This window comes from Wolffia australiana, chromosome 12 (genome assembly GCF_029677425.1).
Source record: "Wolffia australiana isolate 7733 chromosome 12, ASM2967742v1".
NCBI classification, from domain to species: Eukaryota; Viridiplantae; Streptophyta; class Magnoliopsida; order Alismatales; family Araceae; genus Wolffia; species Wolffia australiana.
Genome location: NC_135846.1, coordinates 7,541,262 through 7,561,047, shown reverse-complemented (window position 1 = coordinate 7,561,047; position 19,786 = coordinate 7,541,262). Strand labels below are relative to the sequence as shown.

Sequence of the window (19,786 nt, the reverse complement as noted above, 5' to 3'; positions counted from 1 at the left end):
ATATTGCTTTCAACATATTTCCAACGAGAATTAAAGAGTCTCAAAATTATGCAACAATTACATTAAAATGTGTTATTTTTACCAAATGGCCCATTTCATTTATGAGATGATAATTCTTATCAAAATGAATATAATATGAGTAAAATTATGCCAAAATAATATTACAATATGTAGAATTACATGCCTTATTTTGGGTTAATCAACCACGTGTGCACGTCGGCGAGCACAAGCCCCATGTGGGTGTTGGTTTTAAAGATCAATGCAAGAGCCTCACCACCCCTGGCGTGTGTTATTGTTACACGACTGATTCAGTCTCTATGATCCCGAGTCCAGGTATCCAAAAATTTCCCTACGGTAAGTATGTGACATATTGCCCAAGCATTCTACACAATTGGCGCGCAGGGCTTTGTGCGAGAATGTTGGATTTTTGGGGGGCTTACATTAGTGTCTACACACTAGGGCTTTGGGATCAGCCTTACTCATCAGTGATTATCAAATTCTTTGATGTACATCTCGAGTCTCCTTAAAATAAGAATATAAATAACACATGCATAAAGAATATTGATCTCTGTACTTTGATCTCATCATAATTCACTTAGCAGGATAAGGTGTTTGTGGACTTTAATTATAAGCACCACATGTTCACTATAATATATACATTGTATTAATGAATAATGAACGAGATGTGGAATGCGGGATTGTCTTTTCAGCTACATATATTTCCATCATGTTTAGATGTTGCTCTGAACTTAATATTGACAAGTAGGTAAAGCATGGCAGCATGACACCTCTGCTACCCATTCGTTCAAGTTTATTCCTCACAAGTGACTAGGCCTTTGTCTACCTACCGTCTTATATTGCACCCCATTTTCTTACATTGATTATCAAACTTTTGTTCCTCTGGCTGATTTTTTTACATTCCATGAATAGGAAGTATGCAAATAATCATATCATTTATAGTTTTGATCTATGGCCAAAAACTTTAGTGAAATTTAGTGTTCAAGTTATAAGATGAACAAATGCATATAAATATCATGTTAGTGCTGATAAAAGGCTGAAGAAGTCAAAACCCTCTCAGAAAGATTGATCAATTAATTGACTTTGCGGCATCAGCCTTCATCTGTCTTTAAATCCTACAATTACTTCAATCCACTGTATACTTGCTAGCAGACGGGGAATTTCATGTCTTTTTTTAAAATTCAACTTTTCTGCTTTGACTTTGACATTGACTAGTAAACCTGACCGAACAGGAACTTTAAGTGAGGTTTAGGTATTTGTTAAAAGTCAGGAGTGGAAGAGGGTGGCAGGTATAGTGCAGGGACGCGGATAGAACAATTTTTTCTCTTCGGGATGAAAAAATCGTCCCGTCCGAGGATACTGACAAATTTCGGGATGAAATTCGTCCTGGGGACCATCGATCGGGGTGGTTTTTGTCCCGTGGGACGAAAAAACCATCAGTCCATAGGTCTCGGACGATGGATGGACTAATCTGGATGGAAAACAACTGGATTCACATCCGACAATGATTGGACAATTTGCATCGCAATGACAATTTGCATCAAAGTCCCTATATTTTTACGTGCGTGCAAATGGACACCACTCAGGAATAATTGTACATATGTCCCTTTGCATTCTAGCTCCTCAGTGTTCCCCTAAGTACCTTGAAAAAATCCATATTAATATATTAAAAATATAAAATGGGTAATTTTCGTCCGGGACAAAAACCCATCCCAGCATGATTGGACGGGACCGTTTTTTATCGGTGGACTGAAAACCGTCCCGTCATTCATCCGTCCTTAGTCTGGATGCGGACGGGGAAATTCGTCCCGTCCCGTCCATCGTCCACGTCCGGAACGATCCCGTACTATAGCGGCAGCATTAGAGACGAGAGACGGGGGTGCCATCCGTCCATTGTCGTCATCCGTCGTCGTTCCAGACAGTAGAAGAGAGGCTGTCACTGGAGGAAGAAGATCGAGCGAGCGGCAATGGCGGCAATGGCAGCGACGCTCGTCCCGGCCATGTCCGATCGACAGTTCTTCCCCCCGCGGCGAAATCTCAACCGTGTTCTTCCCTCGGCGACGCGATCCTCCTCCTCCTCCTCGGCGGAATCTCTTCGCCTCGCGAAATCCGACCTCATCGATCTCATCTCCGACCAAGATCGAGGGCTTCGCACCGAGAAGAACGCCTCTCGAAGATCAGAGATCATCCGATCGATCGACGCGCTCGCGGAATTCGGCAAGGAGATGGTGACTTCGGGCCCGTCCCTCTCCGGTACGTGGCGGATGCTGTGGACGACGGAGAAGGAGCAGCTCTTCATCATCCGCAACGCTTTCCTCTTCGGCACCGCCACCGGCGACGTTCTTCAGGTCATCGACATGGAGAAAGGCCTTCTCAACAACGTCATCACCTTCCCCCCTTCCGGTGCGTTCTTCGTCCGATCCACCTGCGCGGCCGCTTCCGCTCAGAGAGTGAACTTCAAGTACGATCGATCTCCGACGATCTTCGATTTTTGAATCGGTTTTGATCCTTTTTTCTGTTGCAGATTCACCAGCGCAGTTCTTCGCGGAGACGGCTGGCAGATTCCGCTTCCCCCCTTTGGTCAGGGTTGGTAAGATTCTCCGCGTCCGCCAATTCTTTGCCCTAATTATTTTCCTGATCGGAAGAACACCAATTACCGAAAACTTCGGAAATACACGTCAAAATTACCAAAATCTGTCTAGGAACTTGTTCGAATTCCGTGATTATGATCTAATCTTTGTCGCAGGTTTGAATCTGTGTACCTCGATGAAGATCTTCGGATCGCGAAGGACATTCGAGGAGATTACCTGGTCGTTGACCGAGCACCGTACTCGTGGACGGAATGAGAAAACCGAGCAGCCGAATTCATTATGAACTTCTCCAATTTGTATGTTCATGTCTCTGTCCAATCCGCTTAATTCGAGAATTTCTTATCACTCACTTCTCTCTCTAAATACATGCATATATCTCTCTTAACATTAACATGATCCGGGAATTTCTCTCACTAAACCTCTCATCGTCTATCTCTCTCTCTAAATCTGGGCGTGGAGGTTAGTCATTTTGTAGAGAAATCTGCGCCTGAATCTACTTGGACGGGAGTTTCTCTCACTATTCCTTCCTCTGTCCATGTCTCTCTCTGAATCAGAGACATCAGCTGGGAAAGGAATTTCTCTCACTACATTGCCTGTTTATCTCTCTTGTTTCTTCAGACCCATCTGCTGGGAAGAGAATTTCTCTCACTACTTTCGCTGTATCTCTCTCTCTTAACCTGGGCATGGAGGATGAGCAGAGCCACATGTCGGACGGGAATTTCTCTCACTACTTTCGCGGTATACATCTCTCTCTCTTAAAGATGGTGTGGAGGTCTCTCTCTCTACCCTTTAATTTTACTCTTAATATGGGGGGAGGGAGAAATTCCCGTTCCAACAGACGGCTCTGACTAACCTCCATGCCATCTTTAAGACAGAGAGATGCATACAGCGACGTCAGAGCCATCTTCTAGAAAGGGGAATTTCTCTCTCTACCCCTTTCTTCGCCTATCTCTCTCTCTTAATGGGGAACATCTGTGAGTCAGAGGCATCTGCTGGATAGGGGAATTTCTCTCTCTAACCCGTTCTTCGCCTATATATATATCTCTTAATGGAAGACATGTTAGTCTGAGGCATCTGCTGTATAGGGGAATTTCTCTCTCTCTCTAACTTGTTCTTCGCTTATCTCTCTCTCTTAATGGTGGACATATGTTAGTCAGAGGCATCTGCTGCATAGGGGAATTTCTCTCTCTAACCCGTTCTTCGCCTATTTCTCTCTCCCTCTTAAGGGGAGACATGTTAATCTAAGGCATCTGCTGTATAGGGGAATTTCTCTCTCTAACCCTTTCTTCGCCCATCTCTCTCTCTCAATGGGGACCATATGTGAGTCAGAGGCATCTGCTGCATAGGGGAATTTCTCTCTCTAACCCGTTCTTCGCCCATCTCTCTCTCTTAATGGGGGACATATGTAAGTCAGAGACATCTGCTGTATAGGGGAATTTCTCTCTCTACCCGTTTCTCTCACTACTCTTTGTCTCTCTCTCTCACTCATGTCGGAGGTGTAGAAGACGGCGGGGGTCCGTACACTGTGGGCTTTCTCTCTCTAAATCTCTCTACTCCAATGCCAGTCTCGCTCTTCCGCCACCCTATCGTCCATCTCTTTCGCGGTATGTATCTATCTGACACTGCAAAGGCTGTCCCGCTATCAAGAGTTGTTTCCTGTGGCAACCACCCAGACTCTCTCCCTCACGGTACCTCTCTCTAGTCTTTCTCTCTCTTATTTCTCTCTCTTCTTTCTCTCTCTAGTTTAAACTCCGTCCGATGTCCTTGGTATAAAAACACCCTTGTCGTCTCCTTCTTCCCCTTCCACCGCCCTTGTCTCTCTCTAGACACGGAGATCATTGGAGGCCCGCTCTGGCCTACTTTCTCCCTCTTCCCACCGCCTCTCCTTACTCTGTTTCTCTCTCTAGAAGAGGAGATATTTCGCGTGCCCTTCTCTCTCTAGTCTCGGTTATTTTCTGTCTTTCATACCGCCTTCCTTCTCTGCTACTTCATAGCAGACCCCTTCTCTCGAAGAAGACTCTCTCTCTCTTCCTCTCTATCTCTAGGTTTCTCTCTCTAGAGTTGGAATGGAGGAGATGAAGGAGGTGTGCTGCATGTGTGGCGACGTGGGCTTCCCCGACAAGCTCTTCCGCTGCTGCCGGTGCCTGTCCCGCGTTCAGCACTCGTATGATCTCTCTCTCTCTCTACCTCTCTCTCTCTCTATCTTCTCTCTCATCTCTCTTCACTTCTCTCTCTCATGCTTCATTGTCTCCTGTCTCATGCTTCTCTCTCGCTCTTCTCTTCTTTCTCCAATCTCTGTCGCTTCATTCTCTCTCTCGTTCCTCTCGTCTCTCGCTTCTCTCTCGCTCTTCTCTTCGTTCTCCAATCTCTGTCGCTTCATTCTCTCTCTTGTCTCTCTCGCTCTTCTCTTCGCTTTCTAATCTCTTTCGCTTCATTCTCTCTCTTGTTCCTCTCGTCTCTCATTTCTCTCTCGCTCTTCTCTTCTGTCTCCAATCTCTGTCGCTTCATTCTCTCTCTTATTCTTCTCGTCTCTCACTTCACTCTCGCTCTTCTCTTTTCTTTCTCCAATCTCTGTCGCTTCATTCTCTCTCTCTCTCATCCCTCGCTCTTCTCTTTCTGCCTCCCTCTCTCTAATCCCTCGCTCCTCTTCTCTCCTCTATCTCCAATCTCTATCGCTTCATTCTCTCTCTCACTCTCATCCATCTCTCTTCTCTCTTTCCAATCTCCGTCCCTTCACTCTCCTCTTCTCTATCTCCAACCTCTATTGCTTCATTCTCTCTTCTCTCTCTCCAACCTCAGTCACTTCACTCTCCTCTTCTCTTTCTCCAATCTCTATCGCTTCATTCTCTCTCTCTCTCATCCTTCTCTCTTCTCTCTCACCAATCCAGTCGCTTCACTCTCTCTTCTCTTCTTTTTCTCCAATCTCTGACGCTTCAAACTATCTCTCTAATCCCTCTCTCTTCTCTCTCTCCAATCTCAGTTGCTTCTCTCTTTTATCATTCTCTCTCTATCGTTGGCGACTGACTTTCTCGCTCTAAACGTTGGGTCAGGTACTGCAGCGGCTTCTACGTAGAGTGGCCTTCGGAGGCAGCCAAGCTCTGCGACTGGTGCCGGTGCGAAGATCGGGCCCCCGCGAGCAACCACAGCTCGACACGACCCCCACCCCCTGCCAAGGAGCGAGACTCCGTCCGCGCCAAGCCCCGCCTCCGCCGTTACAAGCTCCTCAAAGACGTCCTCTGCTAGAGAGAGAAAGCCCTAGAGAGATACTCTCTGTTTGCTGTAAATCTAGAGAGAGAAAGTGCTGGGCAACGATGGGTAGAACAAGCTGTTTCGATCGCCCCCAGTGTGTTCTCTGTAGAGAGAGAAACGGTAGAGAGAGGTTGTGTTTGCTGTAAATATAGAGAGAACAGTTGGGCGACGATGGGTAGAACGAGCTGTTTCGATCGCCCCCCTTGTGTTATCTGTCGAGAGAGAAAGGGTAGAGAGAGGTTGCGTTTGCTGTAAGTATAGAGAGAAGAACAGTTGGGCAACGATGGGTAGAACGAGCTGTTTCGATCGCCCTCCCTTGTGTTCTCTGTAGAGAGAGAAACGATAGAGAGAGGTTGTGTTTGCTGTAAGTATAGAGAGCAGAACGGTCGGGCAAACGAGCTTTGCTTAGAGAGAGAAAGGGTAGAACGAGACTGCGGCTATCTCTCTCCCAAGCGCTTGGCTCAGCCGCGTGCGTCCTGTTTCTCTGTAGAGAGAGAAAGAGAGAGAATCTAGTGATAGAAAGGGATTGGTTTCATGGTTAGGAGCTCGCGCCATCGCCATCCTCCACTTGCGTAACTCGCTTGAGCGCGTCGTCTGCGATATCTCTGAAGAGAGAAGGTTAGAGAGAGAATATGTTCTTCCTGGTAAAGTTTAGAGAGAATCTAGAGATAGAAAGGGACGGGTTACATGGCTAGGAGGAGGTCGCGCCATCTCCATCCCCCACTAGCGTAACTCGCTTGAGTGCGTCGTCTCTAGATAGAGAAAAGTAGAGAGAGAATGCGTTCTTCCTGTTGAAGTTTAGAGAGAGAAACTGCTAGTAAACGATGAGTAGAAATAGCTTAGGTCGATCCCCCACCATACGCGTGGCTCCTAGAAAACTGCTAAAAAAAATCTGTGTTTGCAGAAAAATCTGATAAAATTTTGTTTGTTTTAGATCTAGTCAGAGAAACTCCTCGGCAACGAAGAACCGAAAGAGCTGAACTCCATACGCGTGGCTCTGTCAAGAACGTCACCCTTTGTCTCTCTAGAGAAAGAAACTGTAGAGAGAGAATGCGTCTGCCGTAAATCTAGAGAAAGAACGTGCGGCACGCAGATAAATATAAACAGTTCATGGAGAAAAAGTTGTGGGGTTTGTAGAGAGAGAGATAAAGGTTTTGGAGAGAGAGAGAGATGTAGAACTATCTCTATCAATAAACAGCGGCAAGTGCGATCCCATGTTAGCGCCATACTGAAGAACAGCTACAGTTGAAGGATTATCGTTGTTCCGTTGAGCTCCGATAAAAGGAGGACAAGACAGACTTTGAGAGATAGATGTGGACTGACGGATAAATTAAGAGAGATAGACACATTAACAGAAATTGATTGAGAGAAAGATTCATATCAGTCTTAAGAGAACTGAATACTGTCGTCCTTCACCCTAACAAACAAAGAAAGAAAGCACGAGTAGATTGATAGATTACAGAGATAGATAGATAAACAGATGGATGGATGGATAAATAGATAGATAGAGAGAAAGATAGAAAGAAAGAAAGAGAAAGAACGAAACTAAGAAAGGTTGATAGATAGATAGAAAGAAAGAGAAAGAAAGAATGATTGATAGAAAGATTGATAGATAGATAGAAAGAAAGAGAAAGAAAGAAAGAAAGATTGATAGAAAGAAAGAAAGATTAATAGATATATAGATACATAGATAGAAAGAGAAAGAAAGAAAGATGGATAGATAGATGGATAGATATATAGATAGATGGATAAATAGATAGAAAGATAGAGAAAGAACGAAGATTGATAGAAAGATAGATAGGTACTTAGGTAGATAGATAGATAGATAGAAAGAGAAAGAAAGAAAGATTGATAGAAAGATAGATGGATGGATGGATGGATAGATAGATAGATAGATAGAAAGAGAAAGAAAGAAAGATTGATCGATAGATAGATAGATAGATAGAAAGAAAGAGAAAGAAAGAAAGATTGATAGAAAGATAGATGGATGGATAGATAGATAGATAGATAGATAGATAGATAGATAGATAGAAAGAGAAAGAAAGAAAGATTGATCGATAGATAGATAGATAGAAAGAAAGAGAAAGAAAGAAAGATTGATAGATAGATAGAAAGAGAAAGAAAGAAAGAAAGATTGATAGATAGAAAGAAAGAAAGAAAGAAAGAAAGAAAGAAAGACAGATAGATAGATAGATAGATAGATAGATATAGAGAAGGAGAGAGGGATGATGGTAGAGAGAGAAAGAGTCGGTTGAGAACCTGGTCGCGTGGACGCCAAATCTTAGACCGAGGAATGGCGACAATACTCCAGTCAAGAACAGTGTAAAGAGAGAGAAGAAAGGGAGAAGAGAGAGGATAGTACCCAGAGGTTATCCTCTGTGGTCGGGTTCATTCCTGGCCATGAAAAGAGGAGAGAGAAAGATAGAGTAACAATGAGAGGTGAGGCACGACGATCGAGTCGATAGGATCGAATCTGCCTGCGTATCAGCATTAACTTCGGAATCTTACGAGGATTACCCACTTCCACATTGCATTCTTCTACGATATTCTTAGAGAGAGAGATGAAAAAAGAATAAGACGTCAGCTGCAAGGCAGTAAAAAAGTTGTGGGGCTTGCAGTTTGAAGCAGTTAGAGAGAGAATAACAGTTTGAAGCAATGCATGGGCTTTTCAGAAGCTAGGAAATTATTTCAATGCCAAGTGGTGAAGGGTTGAGTATCCCTGTATGGTCCTAGTTTTTAGCAAGGACCTAAACTTTGGTGGGTTCTGCTCCCGTCTCTGTCGGGTTCCGGTCCAGCGAGCTCTAGTCAATGTCAAAGTCAATGTCAAATTGATGGTCCCTCTTCGTGCGGAAAAAGATGCTCCAATGAAGGGCTCGCATTCGAAGCACCAATAAAGAGGAACTCCACTTGTCTTCAAATAAAGAGGCACAAATGACACTATACCTCGTCTTGAAGAGAGACTAGAATAACGAAATGTTTATAGAGAGGGAGAGACGAATGACACAATACCTTGTCTTAAAGAGAGACTGGATTACCCAAATGTTTAGAGAGAGAATACTCTATGTCGCCGACATGAAAGACTAAAAATCGTAATTTTTTTAATGGTAGAACCTTTGTTTGCTTCCTTGTGTTAAGATCAATCTCCACGATTTTGACTCTAAAAAATCCTGCGTTTTTTAGAACATTTGCAGTGAAGTAGAATTTCACAAGTTTCTTGTTTATTGAATGAAATATGAATCCTGGCGGCATTTTCCTCTTGTTCCTATCATCCATCATCCCAGAACAATCTACATTGAAAGAAAAATAACCATCTTGACGATAGAGGGACAGAACACAATGTGAATCAGGGTTGGGATAAATAGAGTGAGCTAGGAAATGATACATCCCAGACGTGATGGCTCGGATGTGATAAGGTGGTGACACAGGAGAGTGTGAAGTGAAGTTTGTCATGTCTCGCATCCCGCGATGCATTTCAGGATTTAGTCAAAATTTGTTACATTTCATCAGCCGTCTCAGGAGCGTTTGTCCCATCCTTGTCCCATCACAGGTCTCTCTTTCTCCTCTCTCATTTTATTCTAAACATATCACAATTTTATTATCTTTTTTCCCTTTTTCCATTTTTTCATCGTTTTAAATTCTCTCACTATCATCATCTCTGACGGTCATCCCATCACGTCACTTGTCTGAAACTCGCCATCACCATCACATCATCCATCACGGTATTTCATCACATCATAGATCAGTGTTATAAGTGATGTGACAGATGTTGTTGATTGTTATAAATAATGAACCAACTGAAGAGACTGAGAGTAGATACTTGTAGAAATCAAGTTCTTATTTTCAGTTTATCAAAATATATTGAATTTATCAATAGAACAAGGATCAATTCAGAGTTTGACCACGATCTCCCAAATTTATTGGTCCAAATCAAGCATATCTCTTCAGTTTACAAAATATTAAATTATCAATAGAGAAAATATGAATTCAGAATTTGATTAACATGTCCTTAGACAGTCTACTTATCCATCAACATCACATAAAATATGCAATTTATATCCTATTTCAACAAATTTTATTTCTAAATTATAATTCAAAAGTGACTCTATATGAAATACTAAGAACTAGATAGCTAATTACCAGATGAATAGATACATATGCATCTAATTTGTTGCTTTACATGTTTCTCTAAACATGTCAGAACCTTTAGTTTTTTTGTATTGATATATCCCTTAATCCTTAATCAATTAATGTGTAAAATGTTAAAATCATTTTTTCATCATGTTAGCTTTTCAGCAAAACAAACTTCACACTCTGCCATGGCATAAAATGTTTTACATAGTTCAGATATTTCGAACTCTATCACGGAGTAAAGAAGAAAGAACTAGGCACCATGATCATTAGTGCTTCTGAAGTGAATGGGATGTCTTTATTCTATTTCCCTAAACAACTAAGAGTCTAAGAATTTTCTATATTTTAAAGAAGGGAGCTTGATGCTTTTAGATCCTTTTTAGCCTCTTTCAAAATATCTGTGCTTACATATTGGCATCTAGAGTAGATCTGATGAGTCTTGCATAAACGAATCACTCATTGGCAATACTACTTGGGAGCAAATCCAAAGATGGGATACAATTGGAGAAGAGATTAAATAAGAGTGGCACCATGATCCTAGTTTCTTGATTGGAATCAACATTATTTGGGTTGGATATCTTCATTTGAAACCCTGGTATATGTCCTCTATTTTAATTTTAATAGTAACTGAAATTATAAATTTGAAGAGCTCCTCTTGAATAGGATATACGTTTGATTTCTTCTTGAGCCTTCATTTTAAATTTGGCTTTTGACCTTCCTCTATGGGTTTGGGTGAGGCTTCAAAAGTTTCTGTCCTCCCATTTGCATCCAAAATCAACTGTAGAATTTACCTTAAGTCCCACATGCAAATAAATCCAAAAAAGGTTAAAGATCAATCCACTTGACTCAAGGGAGTCCTTAAATGCATAAATCAATAAATGCGTAAAATTTAGGACTTGGTAAATAATTCACAGCTTTACAATGTTAACATTAAATGCTGAATCATATGTGTACATAACCAAAAATAAATGATACAATGAATCATTATACCAAACAATTATACATACCAATTTGAAGCTATCAATGCGCAATGTGGCAAACGCTTAGGAGGGTCATGTCATTCCATAATATGTCACCATCATGAGAAATCACACCATATTAATTTTATCAAATGACCAGGTTTATTTGCATATGTATCAATGCCACGACCATTTTTCTTTCTCTATTGGTAATTAACTCCAACAAACTCAGAATGTGTAAAAACTGACGGCGTGCATTACTATGTTCTAAAACTCATTGGAATGTTGTGTTCCACAAAAATATTGCGGATGCCATATTTATAGAAATGGTTTTCTATGGAACTTTCCAAAGAAAAAAATATTATATTCAAGCTAATTCCATAATATTTTCAGTTATTTATTCAAATGAATATTTAAATACATTTTTAAGGTAATAGTAAAAAAATCATGACAAAAAATTTGTGGCATTCGGAGAAATTATAATCAAATAACAAAGTTCTTTGAACATGTTGTTTAGATATTATTTACCATATATATGATTATATATTCAAATTTTAATCATAAAATATGATACTTATATATCATATTTGAATAAAGTTTGGGTCATTTAAAAGTGTATTTTGGGCTCATATAAATATTGATTCGAATCATTCCTTAAACTATTCCTTTAAATTGAACTTTTAAATTATATATATAATCTAATTAATTCATAAAATTCCCTTGAGTAAATTATAAAAATTAGTTTAAGCTGAACAGACGGATGTACGAGAGTACAAATTAAACATCAGGTACATGTTTCTTCAGTGTTATTTCCATTCATCTTTTCATAAATTTTATTTTTAATATTCATAAAAATATATCCTGGAAACAATATAACTCATTAAACCCATTTTAAATACCTACTTATGGTTTTAATGATACTTAATTTATACATATGAAGTTGCATTAAATATTGATTCGAATCATTCCTTAAACTATTCCTTTAAATTGAACTTTTAAATTATATATATAATCTAATTAATTCATAAAATTCCCTTGAGTAAATTATAAAAATTAGTTTAAGCTGAACAGACGCATGTACGAGAGTACAAATTAAACATCAGGTACATGTTTCTTCAGTGTTATTTCCATTCATCTTTTCATAAATTTTATTTTTAATATTCATAAAAATATATCCTGGAAACAATATAACTCATTAAACCCATTTTAAATACCTACTTATGGTTTTAATGATACTTAATTTATACATAGGAAGTTGTATTAATTCCTATTCATGAATTTAATTTAATTTATAATGCCATAAATTAAAATATAAATTCATATTTCATATTTATCAATTTAATCTATCGTATATTTAATCATAATGATATTATATCGTGTGATATGAAATTAATTAAACAAGAGAAGGGGTCAGAATATATTTATCGCGTAGAAGCTGTTAAAATTCATATTTCAAAAAACATTTGAATTTAATTTCAGAAATATCCTTTCAAATCAAAATATTTAGAATCTATAAATTATATAAAATATATTTATTGATCATTATTTTTATCTTAATCAGCACCTAGTTCATTGTAAAAATAGGAAGTATTATACGAACAGAAAAACATGAAGTATTATATTCCTTGCATTTATATTTTTATAAATATCCATCTTATTATTGCCTCCTAAGTTTATAAGTATAGAATACATCCTATCTATATGATATGATTTTATGTACTCTTTATTAGAAATATGTAAATATACTTATTCTCCTGAACAATTAATAGGATATACTAATCGAATAATTTCAAATTAAGTTTACTTTATCACTTTGCCTCTATTAATAATACTTTTACATACTTTTCCTGACAAAATAATAATATTATATAATTATGAACTTTATTACCATAGAAAAAATATTTTATTTCAGAAATATTTAATTTTCATTCTTAAATATTAAAATATAAAATATTTTAAATCAAAAAATTAAATGAAATGACTTTTTATATATTTAAAAATATTTATCGCAGTCATTCTTTGCCATTTCTAAACCTTTTAGATTATGGAAGGGTTACCTCTAGTCGTTCTCATTTTCTGAGATATTTCGATATTAGGTTTAGATCACAGATTAATTGAATTCCCACAATCACTAGAAAAAATAGGAGTATCCTAACAGTTTGTGTATTCCCTATAGTAAAATTAATAAAAATGATGTGGTCAAAGGTCCCTGAATTTTCCATGAGGCCAGAATTATCAGGTTGGCTCTTCTTTGTATACTCCGCGAGCCAGTGACAAATGAAGTGACTGAATACAACCAAATTCTCGCACAATTTTATTATCCTCTACATCTGTGGTCTGTAGGCCAGTGATAATAGTCAATGCAAGACTAGAGCCAAAACATAAATTTCAAATTTTATATTTCATTAACTACCTTAGGAAGAGACATATAGCCACTTAGAAGACTTCACAACTTATTTTAATATGACTCAGTGAAGATTGAGCATCACAGACATGAATATAATAAGAACATGCACTTTTGTGATATTTATTTTCTGGATATAAAAGATCCCATTCAAGGATATCAGTTCCAGTCCCATGAAAAAAATGAACTACTCCTTCCAGCATCTCATCAAAATTAATTTCAACATATTCTTGTCATTTTTCCCCATACTTGGTTTGTCTTTCTGAAAAAAAAAAAGAGAAGAGGTACATAAAATAAATATTTTTAAAATGTAAATTACAAATAATATTTATCCTTGATATAAAATCCAAAATTTTAAATATTCTAATTTTTGATGATCTAGCCTAATCGTCAAGTGATACAAAAAACCTTCAAAAATACAAATAATAAATAAATAAACTGGTTTTATTTTAAACATCATAAAAATGTTTCAATGATTTTCTTGATTCTTAGAAAAAGATATTCATCATTAAAAAGTTCAAAAATTTTATGTGATGAAATAATATATCTATCAGCCATCCTTTAAAAAGACCTATTAATTTTGATTTAAAAATGAATACTTTCATAATGTACTGAAATCCCAAAAAATATGGTAATTTTATTAGTAATTCCAAATATTTTACAAGTTTATTTTCATTTAAATAATTATAAAATCTCAAAATAATGTTTTCATAATTTATTGAAATCCAAAATAACATGGTATAAAAATTTTTTAATATTCATATGTACATTTTTGGGTTTACTTAAAATTAGTGATTTATTATGCTTTTTGAATTTTATGACAAAAAATTTATCAAGATTCAAAATGGATTTCTAATTGATTTGGTTTTGTTTGTTAGATGTCACAATCCAATTTGATTGGATTGCGACCAATTATTGGCATTGAACAACTGCTACCTCACACTAAATGATTGGTGCGAGCCTACTAAGGCCTATGATTAACACACATACTTCAATACTATCTTTTATTATTAACTTGTATCTTATAAATCATACATCTCATAAAAAAATATATTTTTTAACAATTAATGCCCATAATTTATCAAATATGCGGATGCAGGTGGCATCACATGATTCGGAAAAATGAAAAATGAGCTTTTAGCTCATCAAGATGCATTCTTCTTTTTTACTCTTCTCAGGTACACAATGCACATTCCTATTCAGCATGACATATAAAGCACATAATTGCATGTAAAGAATTGTCACTTAACACCAAAATCAAGGACACATGTCAATGCTTTACTGGAATATGTTCTTAAACTTGTATTTTGATGAGTAATCTTTGGGAAATTCATGGATTCTGTGCCATGTTGGTGATGTGGGATGTGTAGAGAGACTAAATTAATAAGCTAGATTTCTTCAACTTCAAAATGTGATATCTAGCTGATGGGGGACCATCTCGACATCAAGACGGAACGTCTCCAGCAACCGCATCAAGCCGCATGAGCTGACACCGGCGACGCCTCGTTCAAATACTCCAAGTGAAGACGAAGCCGCACGTGTTTTCATTTATTTTCTTTATTCTATTGTTGTAATTTCGTCGACAAATTATGGACCAGGCCGTTTGTGTTTTGGCCTCATCCATTTCGAACGACTTTACTTTTCTCATCGTTTTGAGAGAACCGCTCGTCTTGAGACGGTTCCCTCAAGTTACCCCCAATTGGGCATGCCCATGGCCCTATATGAGTACGGGATGCCCAAGAGGACAAGCAGTCTGAAAATTTGAATCAAGTGATATTGTGATTTCTTTGTTCTTAGTTTTTTCTGGCCATAGATATCTGCAGATAGCCCTAGTGATCGTCTATAGCTCCATAGTCAGATCGTGCCGACATGGTCTCCCCTCCACTACGACCTCATCTCCTTGGAACATTGCCCACGCTCGGCCTGCCTTTGTTTCTGTCCTCTACGTTGCCCTCCCAAGAACGCCGCTTGGGAAAACTGCGCGCCCAAACCTTCAAGATTGCCATTTTCTTGGAGCAATGAGTTCGCAAAAGCAATTATGAGGCCGTCTCTTGGCCACTCCCGGCCACCCACGCCATTTCCTGAGCACGAATGCCCAAGAACCCAGCATCTCTTGGGGTAACCGCCGACTTCTTGGGTTTCTTGGATCCTCTGAGTCCAGGGATTCCCCTGCCCCCTCGCGTGTCGTCAACATCGAGTGGATGCCGTCGGCCGCCTTGGAACACATCACACGCGGTGCCTCACTACCCGCGCGTATCTGCTGTTCCCGCGTCTGCGTGGCTGCTGTCAACACGCGCACACACGCTGTGCTACATCCATGCGGTCAGTTGCTTCTTCTGCGCGCAATCCGTGAACCACCTGTGTGCGTTCCTGTGGCCCGTTGTTTGACCAGCCCGACGCTTGCTATGTCCGGATGCACCTCACGCTTCCTTCCCGGCTGACGTCTCATCCTCTGAACTGACCAATTGCTGGTCTTGTTACGTTGACGACGGGAATTGTTCCCAATAGGTTCTACCCATCCCCTCTTGTCGCAGATACTTACTTTCCTTCAGTGCTTGTCAATTATTTGTTCGTGCCTCGAGAGTAGGTAGTTCCCTATTGACCCGTCTGAATACCATTAGTGAGAGATAGTTATAAAATTTCTTGCGGTTAAACACTAGTCACTTGTCTAGGGAAATTGGACGCCAACGGGTATATCGACTACCCCTCATCTTACACGTCGGATTTGGTCTAAAGGGAAGTTGGGAAGTCAAACGTGTCCAATCGAACTTTGCCAATTTATTTAATCATCCCACTTTTTTAGTTACTTCTTCATACTTGTCATTAAATTTCAAAGTTTGCATCACATAATCTAGTTACAATCGTTATATAGACGTTGTCTTGTGGTGTAAAACGCGCTAAACGATCTCGGCCGATAGTGTTTTACATCACTAGCAGTCTACATGGGGTTTTGGGCTGAAATCTTAAGGTTAGTTATGGTTTTACCTCCTTCATCCATTCATGGAGATCCCCCATCACTATATAAGGCACCTTAGACTATGTTGCTAGTTACAATTAGCAGAAAATTTTGTTAATTTCAAATGTTACTTGTGTCCATTCTTGAGTTTTGACAATGGAAGACTGAAAAGGAGTCACATGTGAGCAAGAATAATTAAGAGAAAACACCACGCAGCTTGTTGGGAACGCGGCAACTAGGTTACTGTAATATTCATATTTTTTCAGACTCATGCCATCATCATTTTCTTACGATATCATCATCTATGGTAGCCTAATTTTTCAACATCCCCATGCCACCATCAACTCAGCAGCTTATCGGGGCATACCTGCCTGCATAACTGCTGCTATCATCAACATGAAGTCAGTATCAATCGCGATTTCCACCACATGCTGGTGTGTATCCAGCGCCATCTTGGCTGCAATCAACAGTAGTAGTTAATTATTACTATTATTATTATTATTATTATTTCCAAATGCTACAAAAGCAATGGCTACGATATTTAATTACTACCTTTACTATAAAATTCCATTAAAATCCCAAAATTATCCTACAAATTTGGAATACATGAGGTTAAATAGAATTAATATTTCCTCTGCATGCTAAAAATAATTTGAATGAATTTTATCTGGTTTATTTTTAAATTATAAAATATATTTAAAATTAAAATTTTATATAAATTACAAAATATGATTTTTCAAAATTTTGTCATTATATATTCGACCCTTAATTTTTTATGTGAGGAAATCATAAATGTTATTTCATAAATCTGAACATTAAAAAACATAATTAATCATAGTTTCTGTTTTATCATGTACTAATTTTCAATTTGGCACCAGCAAGTATATTTCTAACAAGAATTGGTTTTCTTTCAGCCCTTTTAATCCAATAAATAAGACTTCTAAAATTAATTTTGGTAAATATTGAGTAGTCTATTGAAAACAAGCTTTAGATATGAATCCTTGAGTACTCAGAGATGACCTAGTTATTCCTAATAAGATTGCTTCATAGATGATTTTTTCATCTAAAGCACACAAATTAGAGACTTTGAAGATGAGAGTGTTGCCATTAAACCCAAAGGGTAGATAACATTAGAGAATAATTGGGATATGATTTGAAATTTTTAGAAAAAAATAGAAAACTAAAATTTTGGCATACTCAATGTGAGAGAATTTTTTTCAAATGCCCTACTTCTTATCCTACTATTGTGTCATCTTCTTCTTAAAGGGTCTTTGCCTTCCTTAAAATAATCAGAAACATACTTGGTTGAATGAACTATCAGTTCCATTATGTTGAACCAGATATTTAAAAAAGAACTCCTACAACCATGTGAATTTGGGGAGAGGGGGAAGGGAATAATGCACCCTCAACTCATGCTGGATATATTAGCTCTAAGATACGACTTGAAGGTTCAACTGAGCTATGAAGGTTCATAAATGTAAAAAAATTATGGTAGGAGAGATACAAATCCTCCTCATTTAGGCCCAAGTAGCAGACAAATCACATAGTAAGATCATTATATTTACCAATAATTCAGCATTAAAATTCACTTTCTAAGAAAAAACTATTCATATAATACTGAATAAAACACAAAGATGTTAGATGGTTTTCTATTTTAGGAATTTAAGTTTTAAATTTTGGATAAGAAAGGTAGCAACAACTTAGTGGCTAGCCACTAATCACACATTTAAGGTACCGACATAAAAGTTATCACATACACATTCTTTGATTAGCATCTATCTACTATTTCAAAAATAATTATGGATTTCTGAAATTTCAAACTATCTAGAAGCCACCATAGTTCAAGATCATTGGATGCATCAGAAATTTAATTTTTTATATTAAATTATAATTCATCTAGGAGTAGTGATGGAGCGTGCCAACCCATTCCACCGAAGACATCTTCGGAATCCCCATCATCTTCATCAACAGCTCCGCCAGTTCGCGCCCTGCCTGACCGGCAAGCCAAGGCACACGTGAAGACGCCCAGGTTACACATCCGCACATGTTCACTATGATCGTTGTTTTATCAAATTCGTATTCATCGTGCTCGTGTTTGTGTCATTTTGAGTCATTTTATTGTATTCCTATCATCGTAGGTGTCCAATGTTTTCTCAAATTTCATTTTTTTTTTAAATGGGGCCCCAAATCATAAGGGCAACATAATGGACCCTTTGTGAGGGCTCATCATGGCCCTATATAAGGTCATGATGGGTGCCAGTTAGATCTAGATCTGGTATTTTCAGTTTGTCAGTTTTGTTCGATCAGATCTCACACCAAGAGGAAGAAGAAGGGGATGGAAGGAAGAAATAGAAGAAAGTAGAGGAAGAAGTGGTGGGAAAGAGTACTTGCAAGGTGCGGGTTCCTTCCCGCGTACCTTTCCTGCTGCAGTGGATGCCGAATCATCAATTAGACTGCCAATCGTGATGCGCCTTTGGTCACCGAACATTGACCGACTGCATTTTCACAGCAGATTGATCTCCTTTGGTCCTGTCGATGCCCGACGTCCCGCTGACTAGTCAACCATCCAGCAATCGGCTTGCGTATCATCCCTGGTGTGGCCGCGGGACAACCATCAACCTCGGCTAAACCCATCGCGATTGATTGGTCTCCTTCATCGGCTTCGAGCGCATTCCTTTCGTAGTGTTTTGACTGTGATTGCTGGCGTTAGTCAACAACACAGATTGACTCAACCAGCGTCCGAACCACCATACTGACTTAGGTTTGTGGCGCCTTTGACGTTCACTTGACATCACGGTCAGGTTGCTTCTGATCGTTCTGACTATTCCTGAATCACGCCGTTGGTTCGATCCACTAGCCGATTGAGACGAGACCCTCCAGGCTACGTGTTGTGTGGCCGGTCGCAGTCCGCATTCCTGGTTGTCATGTAGCATGGTCAGCCACTTCAACACATGCTGACTCAACATGGTACACCATCACCGACACGTCACCCTGACGTCCATTTGCCACGTCGTTTGGTGGTCAATCGAACGATAGGGTTGTGCGCTAAGCTGCCTGATCTTGCCGCCGTCACTGCCGAATTACATAGCTGTGCGACCGTGCCGACCTGATTCCGTCGTAGGTTTGACTCTGACCTCCTGGACCCAATGTGTTGCTAGCTTTGTCTTGCGCTATTCGGGCCGTTTCGTGTCCTCTGGTGGCCCTGCTCCCTTCCTATTCCTCCAGCTCACGCTCCAGGCCAGCGTCCTTTGTCGCCTGAAGAGTGACGCCATGTTATCCTTCAGCACACCTCCACCATACCTGCCTGCACCGGCTCGTGCACCGACGAATACATCTTCAATGAACGGCATCACCGACAAGATACGTCATCCCCTCTGCTCGCTAGTTACATTATCTTTTTCAGTATACTTTTGACCGCACTCCACTGTGCTCAGATTAGTTTAGGTGAGAGAATTTATCGAGAAACTACGAATCAAGTGAT

The 19,786-nt window shown here is 39.0% G+C and overlaps 1 protein-coding gene and 2 long non-coding RNA genes across 4 annotated transcripts; 2 read left to right on the top strand and 1 right to left on the bottom strand.

The window, feature by feature from the left end:
- Nucleotides 1-1,915: 1,915 nt before the first annotated feature.
- Nucleotides 1,916-2,956, top strand: LOC144710035 (Plastid-lipid associated protein PAP / fibrillin family protein). 2 transcript variants are annotated; one of them, XM_078583698.1, is made up of 3 exons: nucleotides 1,916-2,421; nucleotides 2,543-2,608; nucleotides 2,765-2,956. In XM_078583698.1, the coding sequence occupies exons 1-3, from the start codon at nucleotides 1,986-1,988 to the stop codon at nucleotides 2,890-2,892; spliced, it is 630 nt and encodes a 209-aa protein (XP_078439824.1). In that variant the 5' UTR covers nucleotides 1,916-1,985; the 3' UTR covers nucleotides 2,893-2,956. The 2 variants fall into 2 exon arrangements, with proteins under 2 accessions (XP_078439824.1, XP_078439823.1); XM_078583697.1 differs by having other exon boundaries at nucleotides 1,918-2,479.
- Nucleotides 2,957-3,227: 271 nt separating this feature from the next.
- LOC144710036 (uncharacterized) lies at nucleotides 3,228-6,028 on the top strand. The gene is made up of 3 exons (XR_013583191.1): nucleotides 3,228-3,347; nucleotides 4,607-4,773; nucleotides 5,660-6,028. It is a non-coding gene; the product is annotated as an uncharacterized LOC144710036 (long non-coding RNA).
- A 216-nt stretch (nucleotides 6,029-6,244) lies between these two features.
- LOC144710038 (uncharacterized) lies at nucleotides 6,245-8,247 on the bottom strand. The gene is made up of 3 exons (XR_013583192.1): nucleotides 8,118-8,247; nucleotides 6,546-6,646; nucleotides 6,245-6,463 (listed from the first exon to the last, which is right to left on the bottom strand). It is a non-coding gene; the product is annotated as an uncharacterized LOC144710038 (long non-coding RNA).
- Nucleotides 8,248-19,786: the final 11,539 nt, after the last annotated feature.

Bases quoted from the DNA above. Each gene is read 5' to 3' on its own strand.
- LOC144710035 (XM_078583697.1), top strand. From the start codon at position 1,986: ATGGCGGCAATGGCAGCGACGCTCGTCCCGGCCATGTCCGATCGACAG. The intron at 2,480-2,542 runs GTACGATCGATC...TTTCTGTTGCAG, and splicing joins GCTCAGAGAGTGAACTTCAA to ATTCACCAGCGCAGTTCTTC. The intron at 2,609-2,764 runs GTAAGATTCTCC...TCTTTGTCGCAG, and splicing joins CCCCCCTTTGGTCAGGGTTG to GTTTGAATCTGTGTACCTCG.